A 26792-nucleotide genomic window follows, 5' to 3' on the forward strand; every position below is an offset into this window, starting at 1 on the left:
ACAACCTAAAGGGAATATTAATTCAGTTTAGTGAAGAGTTCGATTACATTACTTATTGCCAATTTATTAACTGAAAATAGGGTAGCCTAATAACAACCCCCCCCCCCCCCCCCCCCCCAAAAAAAAGAAAATAAAATAAATAAATAAATAAATAAAAATAAAACAAACCACAAAGAGCAAAACAAAGGCTATCAGAAATATTAAACTTAATTTAAAAATAATGGCTTAGAAATTGACCCTTAGCTCTGGTGTCGGTGACAAAGTTGACCGCACGGAACTGTGAGCCAGACGCCCTCTGGCGGCACGGACCAATAATTACACAACGGTCCGGACCAGACCGCCATCTTTGCTACAATCCCTACCGCTCCACTAGTAGCCGCTGGGCGAGCGAGCTAGCTTCCAGCAGCTGCTGCTCAGGCGCCATAGGGAAAACCTGTACTTTAATGCCCGATCTAAAAGAAAACAGGCATTTAGCTACAATATTCTCCAACATGAAACCTTTTTTGCGTTCTTGAGATGATTTGGAGTAAAAAGTACGTCGTTCCGGACGAGGAGGTTCGGCGGCTTTCAAGCTCCCAACTTTAGACAGCTAGCTTATGCTAAGCCGACTCGTACTTGGTAAATATTGCATTTTTAAAGTGAACCCACTTCATCGACATGTTAACTTTTCTGTGAGAATGTTTTTATAACTATATAATAAAATAGTAATTTTTTTTTAAAGGATTAGAGTGTATTTTTGTTTCGCAGCACATAATGCTAACTGGTTCGCTGACAGTAGCTAATGCTAAAGACTAACTTTGGTGGAGCTAACGCCGCTTTGTTGTCGCTCCTAGGCAACCGGTGCCGCCGCCAGAAGTCATCCAGCAGTCATGTTTCAAACGGAAACACACATATCGTGCCTTTTCCCGGAAATCTTGGCCATTATTTTCAGTTACTTGGACGTTAAGGACAAAGGCAGGGTAGCCCAAGTATGCGCGGCCTGGAGAGACGCTTCCTACCACAAGTCTGTGTGGAGGGGGGTGGAAGCTAAGCTCCATCTACGGAGAGCCAACCCTTCTCTGTTCCCGAGTCTGCAGACCAGAGGGATCAAGAAAGTTCAGATCCTCAGCCTGAGGCGAAGCCTGAGCTACGTGATTCAGGGGATGCCGCAGATCGAAAGCCTTAACTTGTGTGGATGCTTCAACCTCACCGACAACGGTCTGGGGCATGCCTTTGTGCAGGACATCCCATCCCTGCGGGTCCTGAACCTTAGCTTGTGTAAGCAGATCACAGACTCCAGTCTGGGCAGGATCGCTCAGTACCTGAAGAACCTGGAGGTGCTGGAGCTGGGTGGGTGCAGCAATATCACGAACACTGGCCTGTTGCTCATCGCCTGGGGGTTGCACCGACTCAAAAGCCTTAACCTTCGCAGCTGCAGGCATGTATCAGACGTGGGCATTGGTCACCTCTCTGGAATGACCCGCAGTGCTGCAGAGGGCTGCCTAACTCTGGAGAAGTTAACCTTACAGGACTGCCAGAAGCTGACAGATCTTTCACTTAAACATGTTTCAAAGGGTCTAAACAAGCTCAAAGTGCTGAACCTCAGCTTCTGTGGGGGGATATCGGATGCAGGGATGATCCACCTGTCACAGATGACCCAGCTCTGTAGCCTGAACCTGCGCTCCTGCGATAACATCAGTGACACAGGGATAATGCATCTGGCTATGGGCTCCCTCCGGCTGTCCGGCCTCGATGTCTCTTTCTGTGATAAGATCGGAGACCAGAGCCTGGCTTACATCGCCCAGGGCCTGTATCAGCTCAAGTCTCTCTCTCTGTGCTCCTGTCACATCAGCGATGACGGGATTAACCGAATGGTGCGCCAAATGCACGAACTGAAAACTCTGAACATTGGGCAGTGTGTGCGAATCACAGACAAAGGTTTGGAGTTAATAGCTGACCATTTGACTCAGCTGACAGGGATTGATCTGTATGGTTGCACTAAGATCACCAAGAGGGGTCTGGAGAGGATAACGCAGCTCCCGTGCCTTAAAGTATTAAACCTCGGGCTGTGGCAGATGACAGAGAGCGAGAGAGTGAGGTGACAGATTGTGTGCATTTCATCGTGTATGGTGCTGTTGTTCACCTGTATGCATCCTTAATAAAGCCTCCTAAACTATACAAGGAGGAACTGAAATGGGATCATGTCTTTCACAGTATCTAGATTTTTTTTACCCCAAAATTTTGATAGACTCTTGCTTTGATAAACCTGGAGCCTGTGTACATTCTGACCACCCAGCTACCTCGCCCACTGAACACAGGAGTGCCTACTAGATAGTATATTTTTTAGAGATTTTTTTTTTTTTACATTAAGACACTTGTAAATTCAGAAGTAAAAATAGAGTTTTTATTGCAGACAAAAAGGTTGCAGTTTTCCTGGACATAACGGTTTTAATTTCTGTTTTTTTGTTTGAATATTCTTGTTTGTACAGAATGACCGTTGCTGACAAAGTTGTGCTTCAAATTGAAGTGAGTGGATCACTCCTGCCTCTTTTCACTCCTGTACATCTTTTTATTTGTGTGAGGTTTCTAAGGAGATCATTTAAAACATGGATTTTGCCACCACAGCAACAATAAGGAGTTAACGGCTACACAGATTATATGCAATTACTGTTCTTCATTCTTTTGTCTTTTTGCCTGAAGAGCTTTCAACCATAACGCCAGAGTATTTGTCCAAGCAAACAGTAATTTAAGATGTTTTATATTCATAAAATAGTGGTATTTATGAATAAAGAATATAAATATATTTTGGTTGTCTGTTTTGTTGAAAATAACCAGATCCACCTTAAAACGTTTGAATGGTCTATAAAATTCTGTAAATCTACACAGATTATTTTCTCTCTGGAAAATTCTTTAGATTTGCATAGGATGGTACTGAATGCTTTTATATTTTACCAATTTAGGCCTTTTCCCTAGTTAAGATGGCTGCTAGAAAAAAATATTTTTATCTTTTAAGATTAATTGACGAGGAACCCAGAAAAAGTTAAAATGATAGAGCCTGATTTGTCTGTTTATTCATTACATGGGTATTAAAAAATATCCCATCTAAAGTAGCTACAAATATCCCTATCACGTTTATGGCATCTTTTTGTTGCATCCAGGTTTTTTTTTTTATTCTTAAGTCAACTAATACAGTAATTGATTAATCGTTAACTGGAGTGTAGAGACTGTAAAACATACCTTTAGCTGACAGAGCAGTCATTTTTTATAAAAATTGTAAAAAAAAGAATATATATATTAACATATTGCTTTTAAGATGAACATTTTTTCATCCGTCAATATTCTCTAGTCAAAAAGCTTTAATTTGGTTTAGTTTCGTAAAAAAAACTTCTTTAAGGAATCTTTGGCTATCTAAATATTAATCCATTAATTGGAAAATAATTGACAGATTAATGGATTAGCAAAATAATCATTTGTTGGAGCTCTGCTACTAATACATGTTGATTAATAATCCTAAGATTCATTTAAATTTCAATCTGGTCACCCCGTCAATTTATTGCCTATTTTTATCAGTGGTTAGGGCACTCTGGGTGTCTGAGCAGGACTCTTAACCCCACACTGCTCCCCGGGCGTCCCAAGATGGCAGCCACTGCTCCCCAAGGAGATGGGTTAATTGCAGAGGTAAATATCTCCAATGTGAGATCAGTAAAGTTCAATTATTATTATTACAATGACTAAGCATAAAAAGTAAGAATAATTGTTAGCTTTGAAAAAATATATATCTTTTTTTTTTTTTTAATCCCAATTGATGAAAGTAATAAATCCATGGTATTAGGATGATAGTGACGGTGCATAAAGTCTTGAGTATTTTTTATTTTTTTTTTGGCTTAAGCAGTCTGATTTGTGCAGAAACCTTGAGTTCATCGCTTTGCCAATGATACATGGTAATTCCGATTTTCTATTTTATCAAGCTGCAGTATGACTGAAATTTAAGGGTTTATAGAAAGGGAACTTTGGTTTGTGTTGACCAGTCAACAATCTTTGAATCTAAAATGGCTTGAAGTGGGTTTATATGTGACACATATTAACATTTCATTTAAAAGATATTTGAAAAGTCAGAACTGTTGCCTATAATGCAAATGCGTAATAAATACTCATATGACAAGTTTTACTTAAAATACACATAAACTACTACTCTACAATCACATATTGAATGTTTTATGTCTGTAGATGCGATACGGTCACGATATATCACATAGATGAGTAGAGGCTGCCTCGGTGTTCCTGGCTTGCTTTTCATGCATCTGCAGATCTCCTGGTGGGAGCCTCAATTCATTAAAGAAATACTTTATGAAATATTTTTCAAATGTCTATAATTTATTATAAAACAGAATATTTTTGTTTTCTTTTAGAACAAAGTTTTGGGCCCAATTTAGGACCATACTTGCTTAAACAAGCGTCAGGTCCATTGGCCTGAATGCAAATTAAAACTGTAGTCACTGAAAACAGGTTGTAAAGATAGATCTTTAGAATGTTACCTTTAAACGGGAGATTTAGGCTTTATTAAACACATATAAAACGCATTGATACAGAGAATTTCTACAGAGAGAAATATACTTGGTTTGTTTTCAGATTGGATAATGTGAACTCAGGTTGGGAAAAAATGGATATAAAGGGACAGAAAGGAGATCTGAAGTCATTTTTACATTACTGTTAGATAACCTAATAACTAAATAATTCCTCTAAAATAAATCCGGGACGTTATCAGTGCCATGCAAAAACATTCATATCTTGGTAAGTCATTTGATAAAATGGAGACTACAGGTTTGTGTGTATTTTAACTAGGGGTCTTATGATGGACCAACAGGAAGTTCTGCATAACAGAAAAAAAATTCAGCATTTTTATGAATGAAAACCGATTAATTTTTCTCATATTATTTCCCCTCTTAAGGATGGTGTCTTCAAATAGTCTCAGTTGGGTTGAGGTTTGGACTTCCTTACACCTTTACCTAAACAGTCCCTGCCTGTATATCTACGACTGTTAAATTCTTTCTCAGTCTTTTTTTTGTTTGTTTTCTGCAAGCATTGCCCTCTATTCATCTTTAAAATAAAGCATCATCTTGCCACCACCATGTTTCACATTTAGGACAGTGCAATAACACAGTGCCTTAAGAAATAATCTCAACTCTAATCTAAACGTTGGTGCCTTGGAAGTGAAAACATTACAGGCTGCTTTAAGCATATTAAACTGTAAGGTATGGCTGTTTTTGTTGATTAGAGGGAAAAAGGAAATTTCACAAGAAAACAAGGATCATAATTTATTCTTTTCCATACATAGAAAATCCATGTTACCAACATTTTTTTTAATTCAGTTAGATTTTTTTCAACATGAACAGACAGCAGTACATTTTATTCTTTTTATACAAATGCAAAAACTTCCATCAGACGTGATTAAAGCGCCTTGGTTAGCTCTGTGTTCCCAAAAAGAAATAGGAGGGAAAGGAAATGAGATCTTAAGGCAGGGGGAGAGAAGCAGGCTAAAATAAATGGGGATTGAAAGCATAATCTTTGATTTCAGCTGTTAGGAGCTAAAGGGACAGAAACACCTCTTCAATTTGACAAGAAAACAAGCATCCAACTTTTTTTTTTTTTTTTTACTCCAGCTCTTGTCTTTGGTTCTTCCTCCGATACCTACCGAATTAAACCTTTTGTAGCAGGAGGGCTAAGATAGCCCAAGATTTGTTTTTATTCTTTTAAGTTCAGCAATGAAAACCATTAATATAAGAAAAGACAACATGGGAATCTCAGGAAAGCTCCACCGTTTGGCGAGATTATTTATTTGAAAAAGACAATTAGAAACAAACTCAACAGTACTCTCCCATCATCACATAGTCACGGTTTGAAATGTCTGAACTTCGCACATTATTTTAACACTTTTTTTTTTAAATGCATCTTTTCCCAGTTTCCGCTGAAAACATTTTGTTCAGAGCAACTTGCTCTTGGAGATTCTGTGCAAACATTCAATGCATATTGATACAGTAAAACTTTTCATATATCTTATTTATATATATTTCTCTATAGAACATAGACTTTCTGCAGTTTATGGCAGCACTGTCACACTTACGCCAGTCCCCCAGGAGACAAAATTAGACACAAAAGACAACTGCACTGCTTTGAACTTTTCAGATTTAGTTTTTTTCCTTTTAATGCACAACACCTTCCACGGTATTACTTTTATTCAGTTACTGTACGTGTTAAATATCACATTATTTACAAACTGATTTAAAAAGTCAAAACCTGCTTGAAAATTTACTTATTTTCTCTGTTAATGTCAATCAATGCACTTAGTAATTAAAAAACTCAGCCCTGAATATTCAAACAAACAAAAACCAAAAAGGAAAAAAAACGCAAACAGAGACATCTGAGCATACAAAAAAGGGCATCAATATGTGGGCTTTAAGGAAATCCATTAGGAACTTTGGATGAGGATCAGTTCTTACATCATGCCGTAGCACCAGTATTACAGAGGCGTAAATACCTCGGCATTTAGGTCCTGTACTGATTTCTGTGCATGCTCCAAGGCCACAAGAACGTTCTCAAAGAAACATTGCATACCCCATTAACAAGTGGACACTGTGTGCAAAAAACCACCGAGAAATTAATACCTCAACAATAAAAGCTCTTCTTTTCCACCCCTAAATCCTCTTCTCTGCTTGAGAACATAGTAACTAAAATCAGAAACTCTTCTGGTAAAGGCTGAACCCCTCTAATGACCCAGCCACTGATGACCAAAACTGCAGCTCTTCTGCAGCTGTCTGTGCTCATTTGGTTGAAAAGTTGCCTTCAGATTGTGTCATGTTAGGCAACCCTATACTGAAAAACATCTACATGGCTCCATGCTGCGCCTCTGGAATCCACTCCCTCCTGCTCCCTTTGGATATAGCAGCTTTCCTAAGAAATAGCAGGACAAGAGTGCTTTTCTGTCCCAATGATGGGGAATATGTATCCCTCTTAACATGAGAGGGTTGAGAGATAAATCTAAGAGGTAGAGGGAGTGAGAGTGTCTGTCCCTCCTCTGGGTCAGGCTCTCTTCTCCATCTGGAACAGCATCTGTGAGAAGAGGCTAAATTAAAAGTAAAGATCATTCCAGTGTGCGTGCCTGACACGATCAGGCCTGTGCTTTAGGTCTCTTCACTCATTTGGACTAAACTGAATATTTACTCAAAGTGTTTGTTGAATGTTCTTATTTTGAGGAACCAGCCTAACCTTAGATGGAAATATGAGACAGAAAAGCACTTCTGTTTCCTGGAGGTTTGTTGCCAGGTGGAGAGGATGACGGCCCAAGCTTTGTCTCCTTTAAGGAGGGGGGTGATGGGTGGGGCTTTCTGGGCTCTGTGAGTCCGAGGTTAGATTTGTCAACATGACTCCTCCAGCGCATTGACAACCTGTTCCAGGATATCTGGGCAGTAGTCTGCGATTTGCTGGAGGACCGAATTGGCGTACTCCTGCAGCTCCCCGCTCTCCTTCTCACACACCTCCAACTCCCGTTCCAACTGGAAGCAGAAAGGACAGGGTTGTTATTTTCAGGAGTTTGTTTCAACACGTTTAAAGAGCCTTCTGAGCTTATTTTTACAAATCTTTCCTTTCATTTATCTTCTTTTTTAACTATTCTTCTTAACTTTATACCAGTGTAATGTCTCTTTTCTACCCTTTTCTTTTTCCTCATGTGGAGCACTTTAAATTGCCTTGCTACTGTATTGTGCGTAATAAATAAACCTGCTTTGTCAAAATCAATTTTATAAAACATTTTTTTTAAAGCTGCATCTCAAAGACTTTTTCATCATTTTGAAGATTTGGCAAACTTTCAGAACATCTAAATCCGGTTCAAAACATCTCAATCTAGGAAATTTTAGCNTCATTCCAAGACAATTTGAGGTCCTATATATATATATATATTTATTTTTAGAAAAAAAATCAGCTTTTTTCTGATTCTATAAAGAAAAACAGCTGGAAGAATCATAAAATTCTTTCTGCTCAACAATCAGCTGCACACTTAAGGATGCATTTCATTTATCGTGTACTGGGACAGATACTCCTGCACCTGAAAAACAAAACATTTTTTTCAGAAAAATCCTTTGAGAATTAAACATGCAAAGATATATTTTATCTCAATACTAAAATTCCACAGAATGGTTGCTTTGGATTTATCGCAGCTATCTATTCAATCCATCTCAGCTGTTTATAAATTTCCAATGCTCTATTTGACTAATTTCAACGTTTTTTGATTTTTTTTTTTTCCAAAAGCAGCATACATCAACTTATTAAGTTAATCAGAAGAACAACAGGTTAAAGGCTTGTAATCTTAGAATGTCATTAAATAATATATTAATAAGTATTCATATAGTAACAAGGTTGAAGGGAAACATTATACTTGATTGTAAATAAGTCCACATAATCACAGTAGTTGAAATGATTTTGATTCTAACTTTACGGAAATTAAAAATCAATGTCTATAAAACTACTGAAGATTTTTAATGATAACATTAGTAACAATTTTATCTATCCACCAAATCTTTTTTTTTTTTTAACCCTTTAGAATGTTCCAAGCTAAAGAGAGCCATTCAATTGTATGATGTTTAGGGCAAAGCACAAAATCTATGATGTTTTTTGTAAACTTTATTTGCTAGTAATAGATGGAAACTGCAATAAAACATTTTGAGGTTATTTATCATGTTAAGATGTACCGAACCATGTAGCTGTGGTTTTAAAATGTAAAACTGACAATAACAAGTACTTAGAGTAAATGCACCACAAACAAGCAGCTGGAGTTTAATACCAGTAATTTTCCCTGATCTCACTAGGCTGATGTTTATTTTGTTTTGTATATTTGGAACTTGATGTTTATGAGGTTAATAATGACCATTGTGTGAGTCTCAACGTTAATTTCACAGATATTTTCCCCATCAAAGTGCGTTTTGATTGCAGGTGCTGCCATGGTAACTGAGGTTTTCTTTCTGGCTGGAGCTTTTGTTTGTTGCCATCATAAAAAGGGTGACTTTGTAAACATAAAAATAAATAAAACACTTCGAAAGACAATATTAAAAATGGTCAAGAGGAGCTTAAGTCAAATATAGGATGTTTGCCATTTTATCAGTGGCACCTCTGGGTTTCGTTCCAATGAAATATATCCATTTCTAAAACACATTTTTTAATTACCTTTATCTTTTTTTAACTCAATTTCTTTTCTTTTTAAATTTATCTTTAAATATTGGAAAGAGGTATATTACAATTAAACCCAACTGACCAAAAACAGGCCAGAATTAGCAAAGAAATCAATAAATCTGCTGTGGTGTACAATAGCAAAAGCTTTCTAAATTTGAAACCTCAAACATTAGTTTGAATCCTCCACAAAGAAGTGCATCACTATGAAGCAGAAGGAAAAATCATGCATTGCTTTCAAATAATTTTGTAGATAAAAATCATCAAAGCGGGCTGTTCAGTGGTGCAGTGGGTAGCACTGCTGCCTTGCCGCAAGAATGTTGCGAGTTCGATTCCCTTTCTGCATGGAGTTTGCAGGTTCTCCCTGAGCATACACTGGTTCTCTCCGGGTACTCCAGCTTCCTCCCACAGTCAAAAAACATGACTGTTAGGTTAGCTCCACCTATCTTCTCATCAACTCTGGGCAGCTTCCCTGTCACTGCAGAAGTTCACTATTTAAAGCATTTTGCATGTAGGCTGAAGTTTATTGGTTGCCATTTTATTTGTTATTAGAAAACAATTTATATAAACAAATACACAGCACAGTTTATGGATTTGTCTCACCCCGTGCTTTACACTTCCGGTACAAATAAAGTTTGAGTCTGTAATATAGCTACACAATGAATATTTAAAACGCAGTGCGTTTTGCTTCACCTCACAGAAAGTTAAAATATTAAAATACAAAAGATTCTTAGATTGTGCCATGGGTTTCCTCAGTACCTGTTCAACTTTCATTTTCTGAAGCTCCTCCTCCCAGTCTTCAGGGTCGCTGTGGTGGTAATGAGAGGGAGGAGAGAGCTGGCTGAGGATGCTGGGGTCTCGGTCATTGCAGAGGTCTGTCAAGTGGGCGATGTAGAGTTTGAGCTTGCTGCGGTTCTGGGACAGGGCAAGAAGAGGGGCAATCATCTATAAAGAGAGGAAAAAGTGTCAGAGGAAGAATGTTAGGATGATAGAAACAGGTTTGGATCCAGTCCAGATGCTTCCAAACAATGATAACACAGTGATCATTACTCTGCATGCATGCATAGCTGTCCATCCTCATTATACATTAGTACTGGGCAGCTTTAGTTTTATCATCAGAAACAAAGTACAATGAGCACCAATTAAAAGCATAATGATGGCATGCAAATTTAACGAACCACAGCAACACGCATGACAGATGTTTCCATTCTTAAACAATAAGACCCAACATCAAATGACATGAAATGCACCACATATAAATGGAGGAAGAAAAAAAATGAACATGCCAGTGATGAAAGTGGAAGGATTGGCTTTGTTTAATACGAGCTCACCCTTCTGAACAAAAAGGCTGTGAAAGAGAGGGGAAGGGTATAAGGCTGGCTACGCCCAAATACCCTCCTCATCATCCTGTTAACCACAAGGTTTGCCAGGCGCAGCATTAGAAAAGAAATATGTGGTTAGAGCACACCTACACAATGATTCCTTTGTTCCCTTTACATGGCCGTCCATCAAGCAGTCCAACCTTCTATACTGAAAAGCTCTTTTCAAAGGCTGCTGTCAAAAGAGATCTGGAAACATGCAGCTCGTGGAGTTACCTGATCTGGAGAGGGTTTGTGATTTGTGTGATCGTGTGCAGCCTTTAAGTGATCATCTTCATAGTTGTCGGCCATCAGCTTCATTCTGTTCTGAGTCTGACAATTAAAGACAAGGAAAAGATAGAAGAATTTAAATAAAAACCACTCAGTGGAAACATTTTAAAGTACATCTTTTGACCTAATCGAAGGAAAACATGGCTGTTGGAGACAACCTTAATATAGGAACTGACCCGTTCTAATTCAGCCAAACCCAAAGACAAAAGCTGTGATCAGCAGTTTCCCACTGAGCCTCTGTCCAAATATGATAATGATAAAGTGTTTCCTATTACTTTTTAAAAACTTACGAGACCGACTGATACAGATTTTCTAAGGTCAACCAATCCTTGATATGTGCTGCCAATATTTTTGAGACGGTTCTTGGAGCTGATATTGCTAATATTTCCTTAATTTACTTTATGAACATCAAACAACCATGACTGTTCGACAAGTCTTAGTTTCAATTAAAAAAGAAACATCTATTACAAATGGGGCTGAACGATTTTGCAAAAAAATCTAGATTGCTATTATTTTTAACCAGTATTGGGATTTTATTTCGATTTTCCTTTGCACCAACCGCAAACTTGTAGATGTGTCACCACAGGCCTTTAGTTTTTGAAAGCTTGCTTGCCCAGAATCTATTGTTGCAGGACTTTAACTTTTGTGTGAAGAAGTTTTTACTTCCTAGATGCATGGATCTACTAGCTAGCTACAATTCTCTCTCTACCTTTCTGTGTGGTGACAAACCCACTTCAAGCTTTTTACTGCCTACGCAAAGGGCTGCATTAAGAAATTTAGTGTCTTAGTGTAGTTAAATATAGTGTGATTAAATTTGGCTGCTTCTTGAAAATTTTGTTGTTTTTTTTTGAAAATTGCAATTATATAGAAAATGCAATTAATTGCCCAACCCTAATTACAAATGAAACATAATAAGAGTGGATAGCAGATGAAGTGAGCGCTAATGCATCACATGATCTCAGGCCATTGATTCTAAATGCACCAATGATCCGTGATACTCCGATACTGATACAAGGGAAAAAGCTAATATCAGCTAAAAATACTGGCCAGCTGCTTTGGTCGCTCTCTGATAAGTATAATGTATATATATTTTGCTGAAAATTACATCTAGACGATCACATATGTTGGATTCCACTACGTACCTGGACCATCGATCAGTTTCTCTGAAAACAACTGTAAACATAAGTGTGGGGCTCAAAGTCCTCAATGTGAAATAGGAACTAAAAAGTGTTCTCTATGAACTTGTGGCTGATATTTATACTGTAAAATAGGCTGATTCCTGGGAAAAACAGATGAAAAAGGCAAAACAAGGGAGCAAAGACGGGAAGGGCACACTGAGGGTAAGAAAGGAATAAAGGAGTTAAAGTGGAAGGAGAGAAAGGACCAACCTATTCTCATTATGAGTGCGTATGAAATCGTACGAAAAGTTATGCACCGTAATTTCGTACGTTTTGGACGTTTTTTTCGTTGTATGCGCATCTGACGCACCATTCACGAATATAGAATATAAATTACAATTAGCCCTAACCCTGACCCTAACCCTAAGATATAAAACAGCAAGCAACGTAGTTAGAGATATGAATAAGTGATGATTGCACTGTTTTTCCCAGTTTTACGTCCGTCCGCGGATCTGCTTTTTTTTCTGTCTGCCAGCGCATGCGCACTGATGTGGTTTTTTGAGGAAAAACGTCCAAAACGTACGTAATAGTGTGCATAACTTTTCGTACGATTTCATACGCACTGATAATGAGAATATGTTGAAAGGACTGACAGCAGAAAACTGGAAGAGCTCATCCATAGGATCAAGACATGAAGTGATTTAACATGTTCTCAATTATTTTAGCTGCTCTAAGTAATGCCAGACTGCACCATGATATATTTCTGTCCCTATGTGATTGCTCCTCTACTTTTAGCTCTTATAAAACGCCAGACTCAAAAAAAAGCTGGTAAAACAACTCGTGCCTCATGCTCCATTTCAGAGGCAAACTCAGGCTGCGTTGTGTGTGCTCACATGCAGACAAACACTTTTGTCTTCTCATGCACACAGAGTGCAAAGCAATATTTCACCCTTTGAAGCAGAAAATCTGACAAAAAATATGTAATAAATACAAGAAAAGGTCAAAGATAAAAGAGTGAGAGAAGTCAGAGTACAAACTAAATGTGTGCTTTGAGATACTGACTGACCACCTGCAGAGCAGACAGGAATGTCTTAAAGGCATATTCTTTCCTGCATACTTAGAATATGTTGTTTTAACGCGATGATGGCAGCACTGAGTGGCACAACCCTTTTTCACTAGTGAGAAGTGTTCAAAATAACAGTCTCTCCCAGTGGAAAATCCCAGAAAAATATTGAAGAAATTAAGAGATACACAAGTAAATAAAATATTTAGAATATTCATATTTAATTTTATTTTTTTTGCAATATTCTGTCGCCTTTCTTTGTAAAAGTATGACACCATCTTGAACTAATTAAGGAAAACCAGAGTAAGTTTGATATGGCTTTATTTAAACGGGTCAACTTGTGTTAAAAATGAATCAACAATGATATTAAGTACTATTTAACTGAATGATGACAATAATAATAACAATATTATATAGGAAACAATCTTTGGGAACCAGAAAAAGATTAAATAAAAGACTAGGAGAACACTGACCAAACTTTAGAAGAGTTTGTGTTTTTAGTTGTTGTTAACTCTGGCTGTGTTAGTAACTCATTCTAAAAATGGTTAAGATAAATTTAATCACAACCAAAAGCAGCATATTTGACACAAAGCTCACCATCCTGCAATTATGAATGAAATGTCATTTGCATTTTGGATTAATACAATATTTTTAAATTTAATTCCAACCAGTTTCAGCTCCACCTATAGGAGGCAGAGTGGGACATACTCCTGGATAAATTTAAAAACATGACAGTGTATGCAAGTACGTAAAAATCTCCCTAAACAACTAATTTCCATATCTCATTCATCCCCTTGCTGATACCAGATGGTGTTTCCCTACCTGCTGCTTGAGCTGCTGCACCAGTCTGTCCTTCTCTCGCTTCAACTGAGTCACCTCATCCTGGGTCTTCTTCTTCTTAGAGGATGACAACTCCAGCAGTGCGATGTTAGCATCCTTTTCACTAATGGCAGCCAAAAGTGCCTCCTGCCTGTTTGGAGTAGTTGAAGCACCATAACTTTTAAGTGTACAAGCAGATACCTCAGGCATTGTATTATTCATAGACAATCCCAGCATGCCATCTGGGGAAAGCCAGAAATGGATGACATTTTACTTGATTAAGGGAGAGATCAATAATCTACAGTCTATGGCACCCTACAGAGTGAGTGAGTGACTGTGTGGGCCTGGGTCTTACTTCATCTCCAGCACCTCCTCCAGGTGTTTCCTGCGCTCAGCTCGCAGGGTTGTGAGGTGGGCCTCCTTTTCACACAGAGACTGCTGGGTGGATGCCAGCTTAGCCCTCATGGACTCCAACTCCTGCTTCACCTTCTCCATGGCACCCAGCAGCTCCTCCATCTGGGAACACACATCGATAAAGATCAATGGCAGTCAAGAGTCTAAGATTTTCCCATTAAATTACACAGTTTCCAAATGTGAAACAAACTGATGGAAGGGCAGCTGTAGAAACAGTTTTAATTACCTGCTATGTACTGTAAAACCTATTAAAGTAAACGATAGTTAAGAGCAAAACAATTAAAACAAGTAGTTGTACACAGACTGGAATCAGTTTTAACTCAAGGGCGTCTTAAAGGGATAGTTGCTTCTTACCCCCCAGGGGAGAATCTATAAATACATTTCACTATCGTTACCTGTAGTAGAAAGGTGTCATACTGCTGAGAGAAAGCTTATAGCCTGATAGGGGCTGAAATTTTAGCAATAAACAAGTAGAGTAAGATTGCTAAAAGAGAGGTTTAGATAGATCCTTTAATATAGTTTAAAATAGTATAGTTTAAAATAGCATAAAATAGTTTGAGGCAGAGTCTATCACTGACCAATCAGAATGTAACCATTGCTAGACATTGTGGTCCAGCAGGGAAAATAAAATCCATTCTTTTTATGATCAACCATTTTAATACAACCACACTGATACATCTGTACAAGAACAAAACTGTTTAGTGTGGATGTTGCTACTGAGGGAAGAAAATTAGGTTTTAGCTATTGTTTATTATATTGAGGGAGGCCTATCGGCTGATTGGTTTAAGCTACCTCCTAAAAGAGGAGAGAGCAGAAATTTAGAATCCTGAACTAACTTCAGCAAAGTTACTCTGTCTTCAGTCTCTTGAAATGTCTTCTGTCTGTAATGAAACATAAAGGATTTTGAAGTGCTGACAATCTTCTATGAATCTCAGCAATGCTAAATGTGGTGATAGCTAACATATGATGCTTTTTCATCTTGTCATCAGTATGTCAGATTTATTGGATATGTTGTACTCACATGATGGTATGCTCACATTCAAGTTTGGTATCAACTAAGGGGAAAAACTAAGGCGCACTGGTGCCACATGTTTGTCTGGAGAATTGTTGTAAATTAGCTTGCTTCTAAGCTGAAGCAGGTAAATTTCTTTAATAAAAACATTTGAAACATTAAACTACTGATTTATGATTAAAGCATTAGTACTGAAAATTGTAAAATTGGTTTGCAATGATTGCAAATTACAATGATTGCACTTTTCTGGCCAATCTTTAAAAAGCCTAACATGCCAAATCCAGTTCTGGCAGACTTGTTCTTTTATAGCCACTAATTATGCAGTTCCAATCTTATTTTATTAAAAAAAGTTCAATACCAAATCATTTGAGATGAGGTAGTGCTCTCAAATAAAAATGTGAAAAAATAAAAATTGTAAGTTTTATCAGCCACTGACAGTGGCTAATATTCAGAGCCTGTCAGAGGTAGATGGAGGTGATCAATCAGTATCCTAATTTATTTTTCTCCCTACATATTCTCACTATAAAATATGACATCTTTCTCCAACAGTTAAGGAAACCATGTTCAATAACCTCCCTTTATATTACCACCAATCCCTTTAACCTCTGGATGCAACACATCCAAGCAAAGAAAAAAGGAAAGAAAACCAACAACGATGTAGTGATGATGGTAGACTGAAATAACCCTTCCACATCAGCAGCAGTCCTCCCATTCTGTTCATGAGTGCCAAAACAGAAATGTTAATGCATCAAACCTGTATTTCAAAAGGTAAAACAGCACTGATTGACTGAAGGGCTGGCAAAAATATCCTGCCAAAGCAAATGAGATGAGCTCTCAAGTATTTCCGTGAACACTTAATCATTGATTTCATTTTTCAAACAAATCATGACACAAGAGAAGAGTTGAATAGTTCATCCTCATTCACTGGCTAACTGATGAATACATTGCCTTACAAAGACGTTCATACTCCCCCAAACCATTTTGCACATTATGCAATCATACAACCACAAACCTTCACAGCTTTTGGGGGATTTTGTGTGACAGACCAAAGCAAAGCAGAACATAATTGTGTGATATAAGTAAAACATAACTTTTATTTATGTTTAGAACTGAAAATTAGTGGTAAATGCATCTAACATTCCTGAGTTGCTGTAGAACCACCTTGCACAGTAAAAGACTAAAAGGAGAAATTTTCCTCAATCTTCTTTGCAAAAGTAGCTCAAGCTCAAAGTGGATGGATGGCATGAGAAGATGCTGTCAGGTTTTTCCAGAGATACTCAATTGAATTAAGCTCTGGACTTTAATTGAACCATTTCCTTACATGAAAAAGGCTCTATATATAACCATTATATTGAAACCTATGTTTTAAGGTTCTCACTTTTCAGGAACTAAACCTCTAAATATTCTTCCAGCTTTAAGACTTTTCCTCTTGCTCTGTGGTTTTGCTCAATCCTACCATCTCTAAAACTCTGACCAGCCTCCCTGTATCTGTTTCCAGCATTCCAACAGCATGATACTGCCGCCACCATGTTTCACAATGGAGAGGTAGAGTTTAGTCTGATGAACAGGGTTAGTTTTCCAGAAACGCACAGCATTTCTTGTTTAATCGCTACAAAATACTATGAAGTTTGTGGTTGTGTCCTGATAAAATGAGTAATTATTTCAAGAAGTATGAATACTTTCGTACGGCTCTGTAGCTTTACTTTACAAGCAAACAGCAGGTAAAAAAATAAATCGCATTGAATTTACAAAGGCTGGAGACACTTTACAAATCCATGCAGTCTGAACATCAATTCGAAAGCTTTCATATCCACCAAAGATAACCTTTGATATTGCTGCATGAGACTGCATGACTTGTAGAAGTGTTGTTTGTATTGAGCTGCCGACCACTGATGAAGATTACACATACTGGGCTCATACCTTAGACCACTTTAAGTGGGAGAGGTTGGACTCATGCATTGGTTTGAATGAGTGCTTCGGAGAGGCGGTTGTGTAGCAGAAAGACAAGAAAAAAAAACAACAAGCAAAGATAAAGAAACTGAGAAAGAGGAGGAGGCCAGAAGAGAGGAGGCAAAACAAAGAGAGGTAAACACCGCAAAGACAGCCAAAGGTGAAAGAGAAGGACTTCCAGATACCTTTTTGTGTAAATAGAAATGTTTAGTATTAGCAGCAGCTTCTTGTGGTTGGTTAATACTGACTTATCATGCAGTGTGTGTTAATTACCTGTTTTTCCTGCAGCGATCGTGCAGCCTCTTCCTGTGCCAGCACCATCTCTCGCTCAGCAGTGATCTGAACGCTCTCCCTCAGAGCCTCCTCCAGCTCTTCAATGCGCTCTGATTTCTGACGCAGAGTGTCCTTCACACCAGCGGAAAGTTTAGCTTTGTCAGGCGCTGACGCAACATCCCAGGATTCATTTCCTGCAAACTGCATTCAAGCCCGAGCAATTCACACACACACAAGCCTCACCTTCACCTGCTGGGAAGTTTCAGACAGGTTGTCCTCGCGCTTCCTGGCCTCCTCCATCAGTCGAGCATTCCTGCTCTTCTCCACCTGCTCCTTGTGTTTCAGAGAGGCTACCTTTTTAGTCTGGTCCTTCATTTGCCTGCAAACCAATTATTAGAGAGAATATTTTTAATTTTACCTCTTGTCAAACAACTGAAACAAGAAACTATATTTAACTCTTAAACATCATAGCTTTGTTATTATTCAGTATAGCAATGCTGTTAAGCTTCAAATGCAAGGGTTTGTTACACATATAAGCACTTTTATCGAAGTGAACATTAAATATTTCATAACAAAGATGTTACGGCTTCATAAAGAATTGGTTATTAAGATATCAACTCCCAGTTACGTTCAAAAACATGATATTTTTTTTTTATGAATTATTGCTCACAGACCCTTTTCAAAATGGTACAAGTCTCAATTCCCTTAAAACCAACATTAAAAACAATACAGACTTCAAATCTGATATTTTATTGATTTTCAATGGGGTTCCTCAATTGGAGTTTTATTAAAAACTTTAGTTTTTAATAATCAATTAGGTTTTTCCTGCTTTTGATTCATTTGCATAGAAACTGGTTTATGATTTGGCAGAAATTGGATAATTTATTTTTGTTTGGACATAAATGAAACAGTTTAAATCTATAATGCCTGAAAAATGTAGTTTAAATGATAAAAAAAATACAACATAACTTTACATGACATTGCATGAAGTGATAGTTTAATAAAAAATAAAAAAAATCTAAAAAGAAGTAATCATTTAAAATATTGGAGGCTGTTTAAAAAATGTTCCACAGATCTAGGGGGAGGAGTGATTTTTTTTAATTATAGCCCATTTCTATTATTTTATAAATTTTATCTGTTTATAAGTGACTTATAGGAAAGACACCAAGTCGAGTTGTAAGGAGGCAAAATTAACATAAAAGTCATTAAATTGATGTAAAAAAAAAAAAAAACTCAAAAAAAGGTAAAGAATGAGAAATGGTGATTTTTATAAACAATGAGAAATGGTGATTTTTATAAACAAGTTTTTACAAACTTAAAACATTGCATACAACAGAAAATGATATAAAATCTAATTTTTTAACTGTTTTATGCTTTTAGAGCTGTAGAGGACCCATTTAATTGTCTAGATTTTATTTTATATTTCTTACCAATCATGCCTACTTTTAGTTTGTCATTTTATTTAATTGAGCATCAAGTAGACCCAAGTTAAAAATCACACACACAGATATATTGCCTAATTAGGAATTCCATTAGAATTGTAAAAAGTGACAAATGTAAGGTTTGGCTTCAAGTTAAAACCAGAAAATAAATCAAGAACAGAAATATGAAAAAAAAAATGTGTCAGGAATAGAAAAAGGGTGCACCCAGCAGACACTTTGAAGAAACAAGATACCCAAAGAAGAGGAAAGGAAACAAAAGAAGATGACAAAGTAAAAGGGGTGTTGGGTGGATAGAAAAGAGAGAGCACTAACCTGGAGGCCAAACTGCTCGGGTATGAAATTTCCAGTGCAAAGAAAGCAGTAAAGAGAAAAGAGACTCAGGCTAAGAAACTGAGCATATTTAGATTAGGAAGGAAGAAAAGAATTTAGACTTTTTAGAATGAAAAAATAAGCAATTCAAGAGAGATGCTGGGCGCTAAATCTTAAATTTGCCAGCCATCTATCACACTGAGTTACTGCAGAATCAGAAAGAGATGCATTTCAGTTTGATTATACCTGAGTGACAGAGACAAAAAAATATATAAATGTAATGATTTGTGCATCATCTCTCTGACCATCAGGAATCACAGGCTGACAGACTACAGACTTTGATCTTAGGGGAAATAAAACTAAAGCTTAAACAGAAACCACACCTCTCCAGCTCATTGATCTTCTTGTCCTTGTCGTTCTTCTCGTTCTCCATTTCCCGAAGTATCTCGAGGAGGCGGTCAACCTCTGCCTGGGCCTTCCCAGAGTCCTCTCTGTGACGGGCCACTTCCTGTTCTAGGTTCCTAATGCGCTCAGCCAGCTCTGTATTGGCTTGAGCTTCCAGTGCTGCATTTTGAGCCTAGGGGGAGGAGGAGAGTCCATTTAAGAACCACAGAGCATGAACTATAAGGTCAATAACTAACAGGATCCGTTATCTCACTCTTTTCAGTTGGTTTTCCAGTTTGAGGCACTCCTCCTTCTTCTGCTCCAAGGCTATTTCCAAACTCTTGAGTTTGGTATCTTTCTTCAGTCCTGATGAAGCCAGGGATGAAGCATGCTCCTTCAGGTCCAACAGAGAGGTCTGCATGCAAAAAGATATTTGTGCTAATAAGGCATGACAAAAAAACTAAAAAAATTAAATTAATCAAAAAAAGATAATCTGTTCTTTGTGAATGTTTAGAATCACAGCAGTTCCTCACCTCTCTGTCTGACAGGTCTCCTTGCACTAAGCTCAGCTTCTCCTTCAGCTCTTTCAGCTCCTTCTTGGAGCTGTCAAGCTCCTCCGTCTTCTCCCGGTCATCTCTATCGCGCTGCTCCTTCAGACGTTCAATAATTCTTTCCTAAATGAATGTGAAAAAAGGTAATAAAAGGTGTTCTCAGATGGACACCATACAAAATGGGGGATACAACAGCTAATATCTAAAGCCACCTTTTCTGCAAGTGATTCCTCCAGTGTTGTGAGAGCAGTGTCAGTGTTTGAAGTGTCTGCCTGCAAGGACTTCACCCTCTCCTTTAAGCTGCTCATCTGCTTCTCCTTGTCTCTAAGTTGCTCCTGCAGGTTCTCAATCTGCAAAGCAAACACATTACCAGTCAGTCAAAGCAAACATCCGCCGTAGGAGAATTACTGCATGCTACGTTTTTTAAGATCACCTTTTTCTGCAGCACATTAATTTTGCGCTCCTTAACGTCCAGCATGTCTTTCAGGTCGTGGATTTCTCCGTTCAGGGTTCCTTTCTCCTCTGACATTTCTTGAATCTGTTTGCTCTTCTTATTCAAAGTCGCCTCCTTCTCTTCCAAGCGCAGACGTAAGGCATCAACCTGCACAGCAATAAAACAAATATGATATGCATAAAAAGACTTAAAGAGTAAACATGGTTTCTTTTTGGGGTTGTGTAATACTTCGGTCTGTAAGATGGCAGCTCGCTGCTCCTTGGCAGTGAGAGACTCTTTGAGGACTTCAATGTGCTGTTTGCTGTCAGAGAACTGGTTAGTTAGCGTCTCCAACTTAGTCTGCAAACCAAGGAGCTCAGTGTCCTTCCTGGAAAGGTCCTGCTTCACCTGCTCCATCTGAAAAGCATGAGAAAGAATTAAATCCACTTATTTATGAGAATAAAACTAACATGACAAACCTTCCATAGCTGAGTGGACCTTAACTGAGCTTATTCTGTCTCTAACCTTGTTTTTCATGAACTTGGTGTGACTGCGGTACACCTCCATCTGCTTCATCTCCTCCTGACGCTCCTCACAGCTCAGGAGCCCATTAGATTTCAGCATTAGAACCTCCTCCTCCATGTCCCTGAGGCTCCGCTCCATGGAATTGATTTTTGCATCCTGGGGTATTAGGATTGTGTAAACAATTAAAGTATGATGTGACCAAGCTGAATAGATGGAGACGGTTAGATCCGCACCTTCATGTCGATAACAGTCTGCAAAGCCTTTGTTTTGGTGGACTCTGGAGTTCCTTCGTATCGACGATGAAGCTCCTGCTGGATCAAATTGTAAAAAGAGATTTCACATTAATTTTTTTCCCCCCAATTAGACATAAAATGTTGGGGTGGCTAAAGTTCCCTTTAGAGTCAGAATAATCCATCTGGGCCTTACCTCTCTGAGAGCTGTAATCTCCCGATCCCTTTGGTCCAGTAAACTTTCAAGGTGATGCCTATGCATTTCTGCATCAGCCAGCCTCCGGGTCCGCTCCTGGTCTTCCTCTGATGCTTTGGCAGATGGTGCTGTAACACACACAGGAAAGAAATACAATAAAAACGAAGATTTTGTCAATATAAAGACGGCAAGTAACCAAACAATCAGCACAAAGACACATGATGGAACTTCAGGACTTTTGAAGGACATAACAAAACAAGAAACTTTTACACTTCTCACTCACAGGAGCTTGGGTATTTAGCTATAGATGATAAACAAATAGAAGAAGGGATAGATAGATAGATGAAATGTTGGATGGAAAAAACAACAGATTATTAAGTGGACACACTGTTAGTAAAGTTAATGGAAGTATGTTGCACATATAGCCCTTTAATAAGTGATGACAAATTATTCTACTACTGCTAACTGGATGGTGTGGATGCTTCTAAACCTACCTTTGCTCTGCAGCATCTCCAGAAGCTTTTTGATGGACTCGTCTCTAGCTGCCAGGGTTTGCTTCTGTGTGTCAATCCTCAGCTCCATCTCCTCCAGCGTCTTCCTAAGAAGGAAGAGCTCTTTCGCCTGCCTCTCATGCTCAGCATGCAGTCTCCGGTAGTTCTCCTCTGTAGGCTCAGATGTCAGGGCCAGCTCCCTTCCTTGACTGGCAGGGTCTTGCTGGAGCAGCTGGTTCAGATCCCTCTGGATCCTCAGCTCATCCTGAAGAGCTTGAACAGTCATCTGGAGATGCTTGAAATAGAAAAGGCACATTTTCAATTGGAGTTCTTCATTAAGTCTTTCAGAACCCGAAATGTTTGATTTGGAAAACAAAAATATTTGGAACTGTTGTCTTAAAATGCAAGCTCAGGATTTTAAATTGAGGTTCTGGCTTGTCAAACGACAGGATAAGATTTGGAAAAAAAAAAAGAAGAGATATGATATGATCCAATTACTTTTACTCCAATTGCTAAATAATAATTTTTCCTATACAGCTACCATTTACAAACTAGTTATACATTTTTCGCAAACCTTTTTTGATACACACAGACATGAATAAAACAGAGAAAAATTATCTCATTGTTCTAAATTCAGTTGTGGTTTCTTGCTGGAGTTCAGGTCCATGTGGAATGCCTAGTTATGCAGCACGATGTGAAGATATTAATAAAGATGCGCAAGTCTACTAATGCTGAGCTCCCCCGTCTTTTAGTCTGCTCCCTCTTTTATGTCCTCATTGAGATCCCCAGGTAACCCAATTAAGAATCTCAGCAGGGTAAATACTTCAATAAAGCCACAGTTCAAAGTCATTGAATACATAGTTGGTCTTACAGGAACATCAGCAGACCTGCTGCTTGATCAGCTGACAGCCCATTCTGTGACCTGTCTGCATGTGCATGTGTAGTTAAAGCAGGTAACTGTGTTTGGACCCCTAAAGATGGATTTTAAATCTCAGGTGAGAAGTGCCATCATTTTTATGCTCCTACATTCTGATCATCCTAGAGTTGTTAAAAGAGCTTTTATATAAACACTGCTCAACAAATCAACAGGGTAATCAACAAAGTCAATGAAAATGACTGCTGGAATAAAAGATTGTTTGAAATGTTCAAGCGTTAATGATAAAAAACCTTTGACATGCCAATTCGACAATTCAGCTTCTTGGATGGAGTCTCGGGAAGCAGAAACCTTGACCTGACAGATTATAGCAGCTAACAAAACATGCTACAGTTTACAGAGTATGTTAGAAGTAAGTTTAAGATTTCAGTTTGAATTAGGGCTGCAACAACGAATCGATAAAATCGATAAAAATCGACTTTTAAAAGCGTTGGCAACGAATTTCATCATCGATTAGTTGTGTCGCGCGATTAATGCGTCATCCGCCGCAGTCGTCATCACATCCACTTGACTGAAACGGGGGAAGAAGAAAAAATACGGCAGCGTTGCAGGTGCAGTGTTGCCAACTCAGCGACTTTTCTTCAAAAAAGCGACTAGCGACAAATATGGCGACTTTTTACGGTGTCACTGTCGGCTTTTGGAGACTCTTACCTGAAAGCATGTATCGTTTATCCAGCGGCAGCTGCTGCCGTGGGGCGCCTCCCCCATCCCAACCCCGTCCAGACTGCAAATGAAGCGCGCATGCGCCGGGATTGACGGCGCAAATTGATCACAATAATTAAAATAGCCTGCGCTTTGTAAAGTGAAAAAAAGTCGTAACATGCAACTTTTGTAAAAACAAATTAACATGGCACGGAACCACCACTGTTATGATGCAGCACCTGAAAAGGAAACACGTTGGAGCCTTCAATGGCAGTGAAGAGAGCTGATCAGCAGGATGAGTAACCATGTTTGTTTCGTTCTAAAGTGGGGAAACGTAACGTTAGTTTCTCAGGTAGCTCATCTGATGCTTTCCTTACCGTGTTAGTAGGTTACAGACAGTGATATGGTTGGCTACTTATTTTACTTTTAATTTCATTTGAATTGGCTTAAGCAGCGTTTATATTTTCTTTATCAAATAAATTAACTTGCAAATTATGAGGGCAAGGCTTTTAAAGTTTAAATCTTCTGGCAAAGATAAAGTAAAGAAGATCCTGCAATTTATGGAAGTAAAGCAGAATAAAATCCAGCAAGCTCAGTAATATGTCAATTAATTATATGCCACATTCCCATGTAAATATCTGTCTTTGGAGGATGTGTTTTTTAGCACCCCTAGTTTTCTAATTTTTAGTCCAAATACAATTTATAATTTGAATCACAGGGCTATTTTTATCTCTATGGTTTAGTATTTTCTCAAGTAGCAACTTTAACTGCTATCCTTTCCTGTCTTAAAAGGCAGAACTCTTCTAGTTAAAAAAAACTAATTTGTTTAAATGGGGGGACCTATAGTTTGAACCCCTTAGGGGCTTTTAAAAACAAAAATGCCTGTCTTTTTTTTGCGCTTTATGAAACAAAGTACCCTATATTTTGTGGATGTACAGCTACATTTCTCATGTAAGTTTGCGTAGTTTTAACACAAACGTTTATTTTTCATATTGCACCAGTACAGTTAATGAGCAACCTGTACTTGTGTGCTTGTTTGTTCTGTCTAAAATGTTTATTTTGGAATAAAGAGGTTAATATAAAAACATTTTTTGTCCAATTCATCGATTAATCGAAAAAATAATCGGCCGATTCATCGATTTTTAAAATAATGGTTAGTTGCAGCCCTAGTTTGAATAATACCATCAGATTAGACAGGAAGAAGTCAAAGAACGTTAACATCTCTAATTTTTAAAATTGCTTTAAAGGTCAAATAGAAAGGAGTGCATCTAGAGCAGTTTTATCATACGAATTGTAGATTATCCTTTCCTTTCTCCATGTGGCTGGTCTAAATCATGCCAAAAATGCTCCATGTAATAAAAATGGAGAGAATTTTATATAGTATGCTGGGCGCCTCTAGCGATCCCCAGCTGTGATGTCAGTGTAGTCAAACGTTCTCTCACAGAATCAGTTGGATTCAATATACCAAAGTTGCAACGGCTTGTTTTCTCTGTTCTATTGCTTTAATAAAGTGCCTCATGTCAATAAAGCTGATTTTAAGCTTTTTTTATGAAATTTTTTTTTCTCATTAATTTTATTTCAAAACAGAACACTCTGGAACTTCCACCGGCTCTGCATAAGATCAAAGAACATTAAGCAGTGGTGATTAAACCAGCAAGCATGAAATAAAACCACCAGGACTCTGATTGCTTCGTATTTGTCCTCATTAAAGGATAAAAACTTCATCACAAAGGTGAATTAATATTGACTCGCTATGTAAAATGACTTCTTCCTGACTGAAATGACCTCACGGCATCCCCCAGTGGGTCCATGACCGAATGAGAAACTTTGGGTTGTCTGCTTTCTTAGTGAATTATTTTGTGCTATAAACAACTAAATTCTGGACAGTTTTTCACTTGTGATGCATTTAATTTGGACATACTATCAAATTATAAACTATAAGTATGTGATTTCTATTTGAAACTTAACAGATGACAGATTAAGTACTCAATATGACATGTTGAATTTCTTATAGGGCCAAGTAATTAATTTATATTTGGAATATAAAGGCAATATAACTAAATGTCAAATTTTCGAATAACAAAGTTACTCAGTTTTGGTCTGATTAAATTAACAAAAGTAAGATGTGGATTTTCCCACTCATGGAAGTGAGAGTAGCACACTGATCCATGCATCCGAGTACAAACAAGAAGTTTTCCAGGCAACTGAAACAGTAAAGTTCTGTGACTCTGAACTCTGGACAAGTAAGTTTTCAAGGCCATGAAAACAATGACGAATCTACATGCTTCTGGTTTTTGCAGAGGAAGAACAAAATAATATCACAATATTGGCTGAAAAAAATATATATATAATAATTTAGATTTTTGGCAAAATCATTTAGCCACTTAGCCTTATTGTTTATATGCAATAACAACTGTTAGGAATAATTACTGATATATAAATATCACTGTAGTTAATAATCAAGTCAAATAAGTGAGCATCCCAAAGTCCCCGGTGTTCCTCATGTGGCTCTTTGGGAAATTGAAATAAAATAGTTTTTATGAACAAAAAAGTGAATCTTTATTTCTAATCAAAAACAGGTGATTTGTGTTACCAGGAGAAAATCATTGTGTCCAATTCTGTTTAAAAACTCCCTCTTCATAAATCTAGCCATGTCTTAATTCATTCAGACAAGCTCTATAGACAGCATTACATTTCTTGCACTGAGAAATGCAAGCAGTGAAATACAATCAGCCCAGTGTAGTATTGCATTGTTTGCGGCATCTGACGCCACGGCATTTGGCAGGGCTGCTGTGAGACCGTAACACGAGGTTGTGTTACGCTCTGGTCTAAACCAGCTGGGAGCGTTTTTCAGAAGTCCAAACAAAGAGAGAAGTCAGTGTCTGCCTTCATTTTGCTCTGTCCTCCAAACCCCTCCCTTTTCTTCCTCCCTTTGTCAATCTGTCCTTCAGCCTCCACCAGTGCACATCTTTCTACTCCAGACTTGCTAATCGACTACCTTCTCCTCCTTCCTCTACTCTCACCAACCATCCCTTTCTATCACCCTCTCTGCCCCGTGACTAAGGCTGACTCACTGCTGTGACTACACTGATCCACCACCACCCCCCTCCTCTTCCAGATATACCTACAGGCAAAACACACACACCTTGTCCCTTCCTCAGC

General features: G+C 38.1%; 2 protein-coding genes across 12 annotated transcripts in view; one reads left to right on the forward strand and one right to left on the reverse strand.

The window, feature by feature from the left end:
- The first annotated feature begins 340 nt into the window (after window positions 1-340).
- On the forward strand, window positions 341-2778 carry fbxl14 (F-box and leucine-rich repeat protein 14). Its single transcript, XM_015403257.1, has 2 exons — window positions 341-618; window positions 834-2778. The coding sequence occupies exon 2, from the start codon at window positions 870-872 to the stop codon at window positions 2079-2081; it is 1212 nt and encodes a 403-aa protein (XP_015258743.1). The 5' UTR covers window positions 341-618; window positions 834-869; the 3' UTR covers window positions 2082-2778.
- Window positions 2779-5633: 2855 nt separating this feature from the next.
- The window catches only part of erc1 (ELKS/RAB6-interacting/CAST family member 1), a 27752-nt gene continuing 6593 nt past the window's right edge, over window positions 5634-26792 (reverse strand). For 2 of the 11 annotated variants that reach the window (XM_015403911.1, XM_015403883.1), the window contains 18 exons: window positions 22058-22349; window positions 21564-21691; window positions 21371-21448; window positions 21138-21293; window positions 20862-21029; window positions 20613-20780; window positions 20392-20529; window positions 20162-20302; window positions 19903-20043; window positions 19628-19821; window positions 19248-19259; window positions 17737-17872; window positions 17494-17625; window positions 14200-14360; window positions 13848-13995; window positions 10791-10886; window positions 9955-10140; window positions 5634-7529 (listed from right to left, as the gene is read on the reverse strand). In XM_015403911.1, the coding sequence (XP_015259397.1) occupies window positions 7392-7529; window positions 9955-10140; window positions 10791-10886; window positions 13848-13995; window positions 14200-14360; window positions 17494-17625; window positions 17737-17872; window positions 19248-19259; window positions 19628-19821; window positions 19903-20043; window positions 20162-20302; window positions 20392-20529; window positions 20613-20780; window positions 20862-21029; window positions 21138-21293; window positions 21371-21448; window positions 21564-21691; window positions 22058-22349 (2613 nt within the window). In that variant the 3' untranslated portion in view covers window positions 5634-7391. Of the gene's footprint in view, window positions 7530-9954; window positions 10141-10526; window positions 10603-10790; window positions 10887-13847; window positions 13996-14199; window positions 14361-17493; window positions 17626-17736; window positions 17873-19247; window positions 19260-19627; window positions 19822-19902; window positions 20044-20161; window positions 20303-20391; window positions 20530-20612; window positions 20781-20861; window positions 21030-21137; window positions 21294-21370; window positions 21449-21563; window positions 21692-22057; window positions 22350-26792 lie in introns of those variants that run through there. The other 9 variants (XM_015403892.1, XM_015403947.1, XM_015403939.1 and 6 more) reach the window with 9 other exon arrangements.

Source organism: Cyprinodon variegatus, unplaced genomic scaffold (genome assembly GCF_000732505.1).
Source record: "Cyprinodon variegatus isolate N-32 unplaced genomic scaffold, C_variegatus-1.0 Scaffold35, whole genome shotgun sequence".
Lineage (NCBI taxonomy): Eukaryota > Metazoa > Chordata > Actinopteri > Cyprinodontiformes > Cyprinodontidae > Cyprinodon > Cyprinodon variegatus.

Excerpts from the sequence above, each read along its gene's own strand:
- fbxl14 (XM_015403257.1), top strand. The coding sequence starts at position 870 with ATGTTTCAAACGGAAACACACATATCGTGCCTTTTCCCGGAAATCTTG.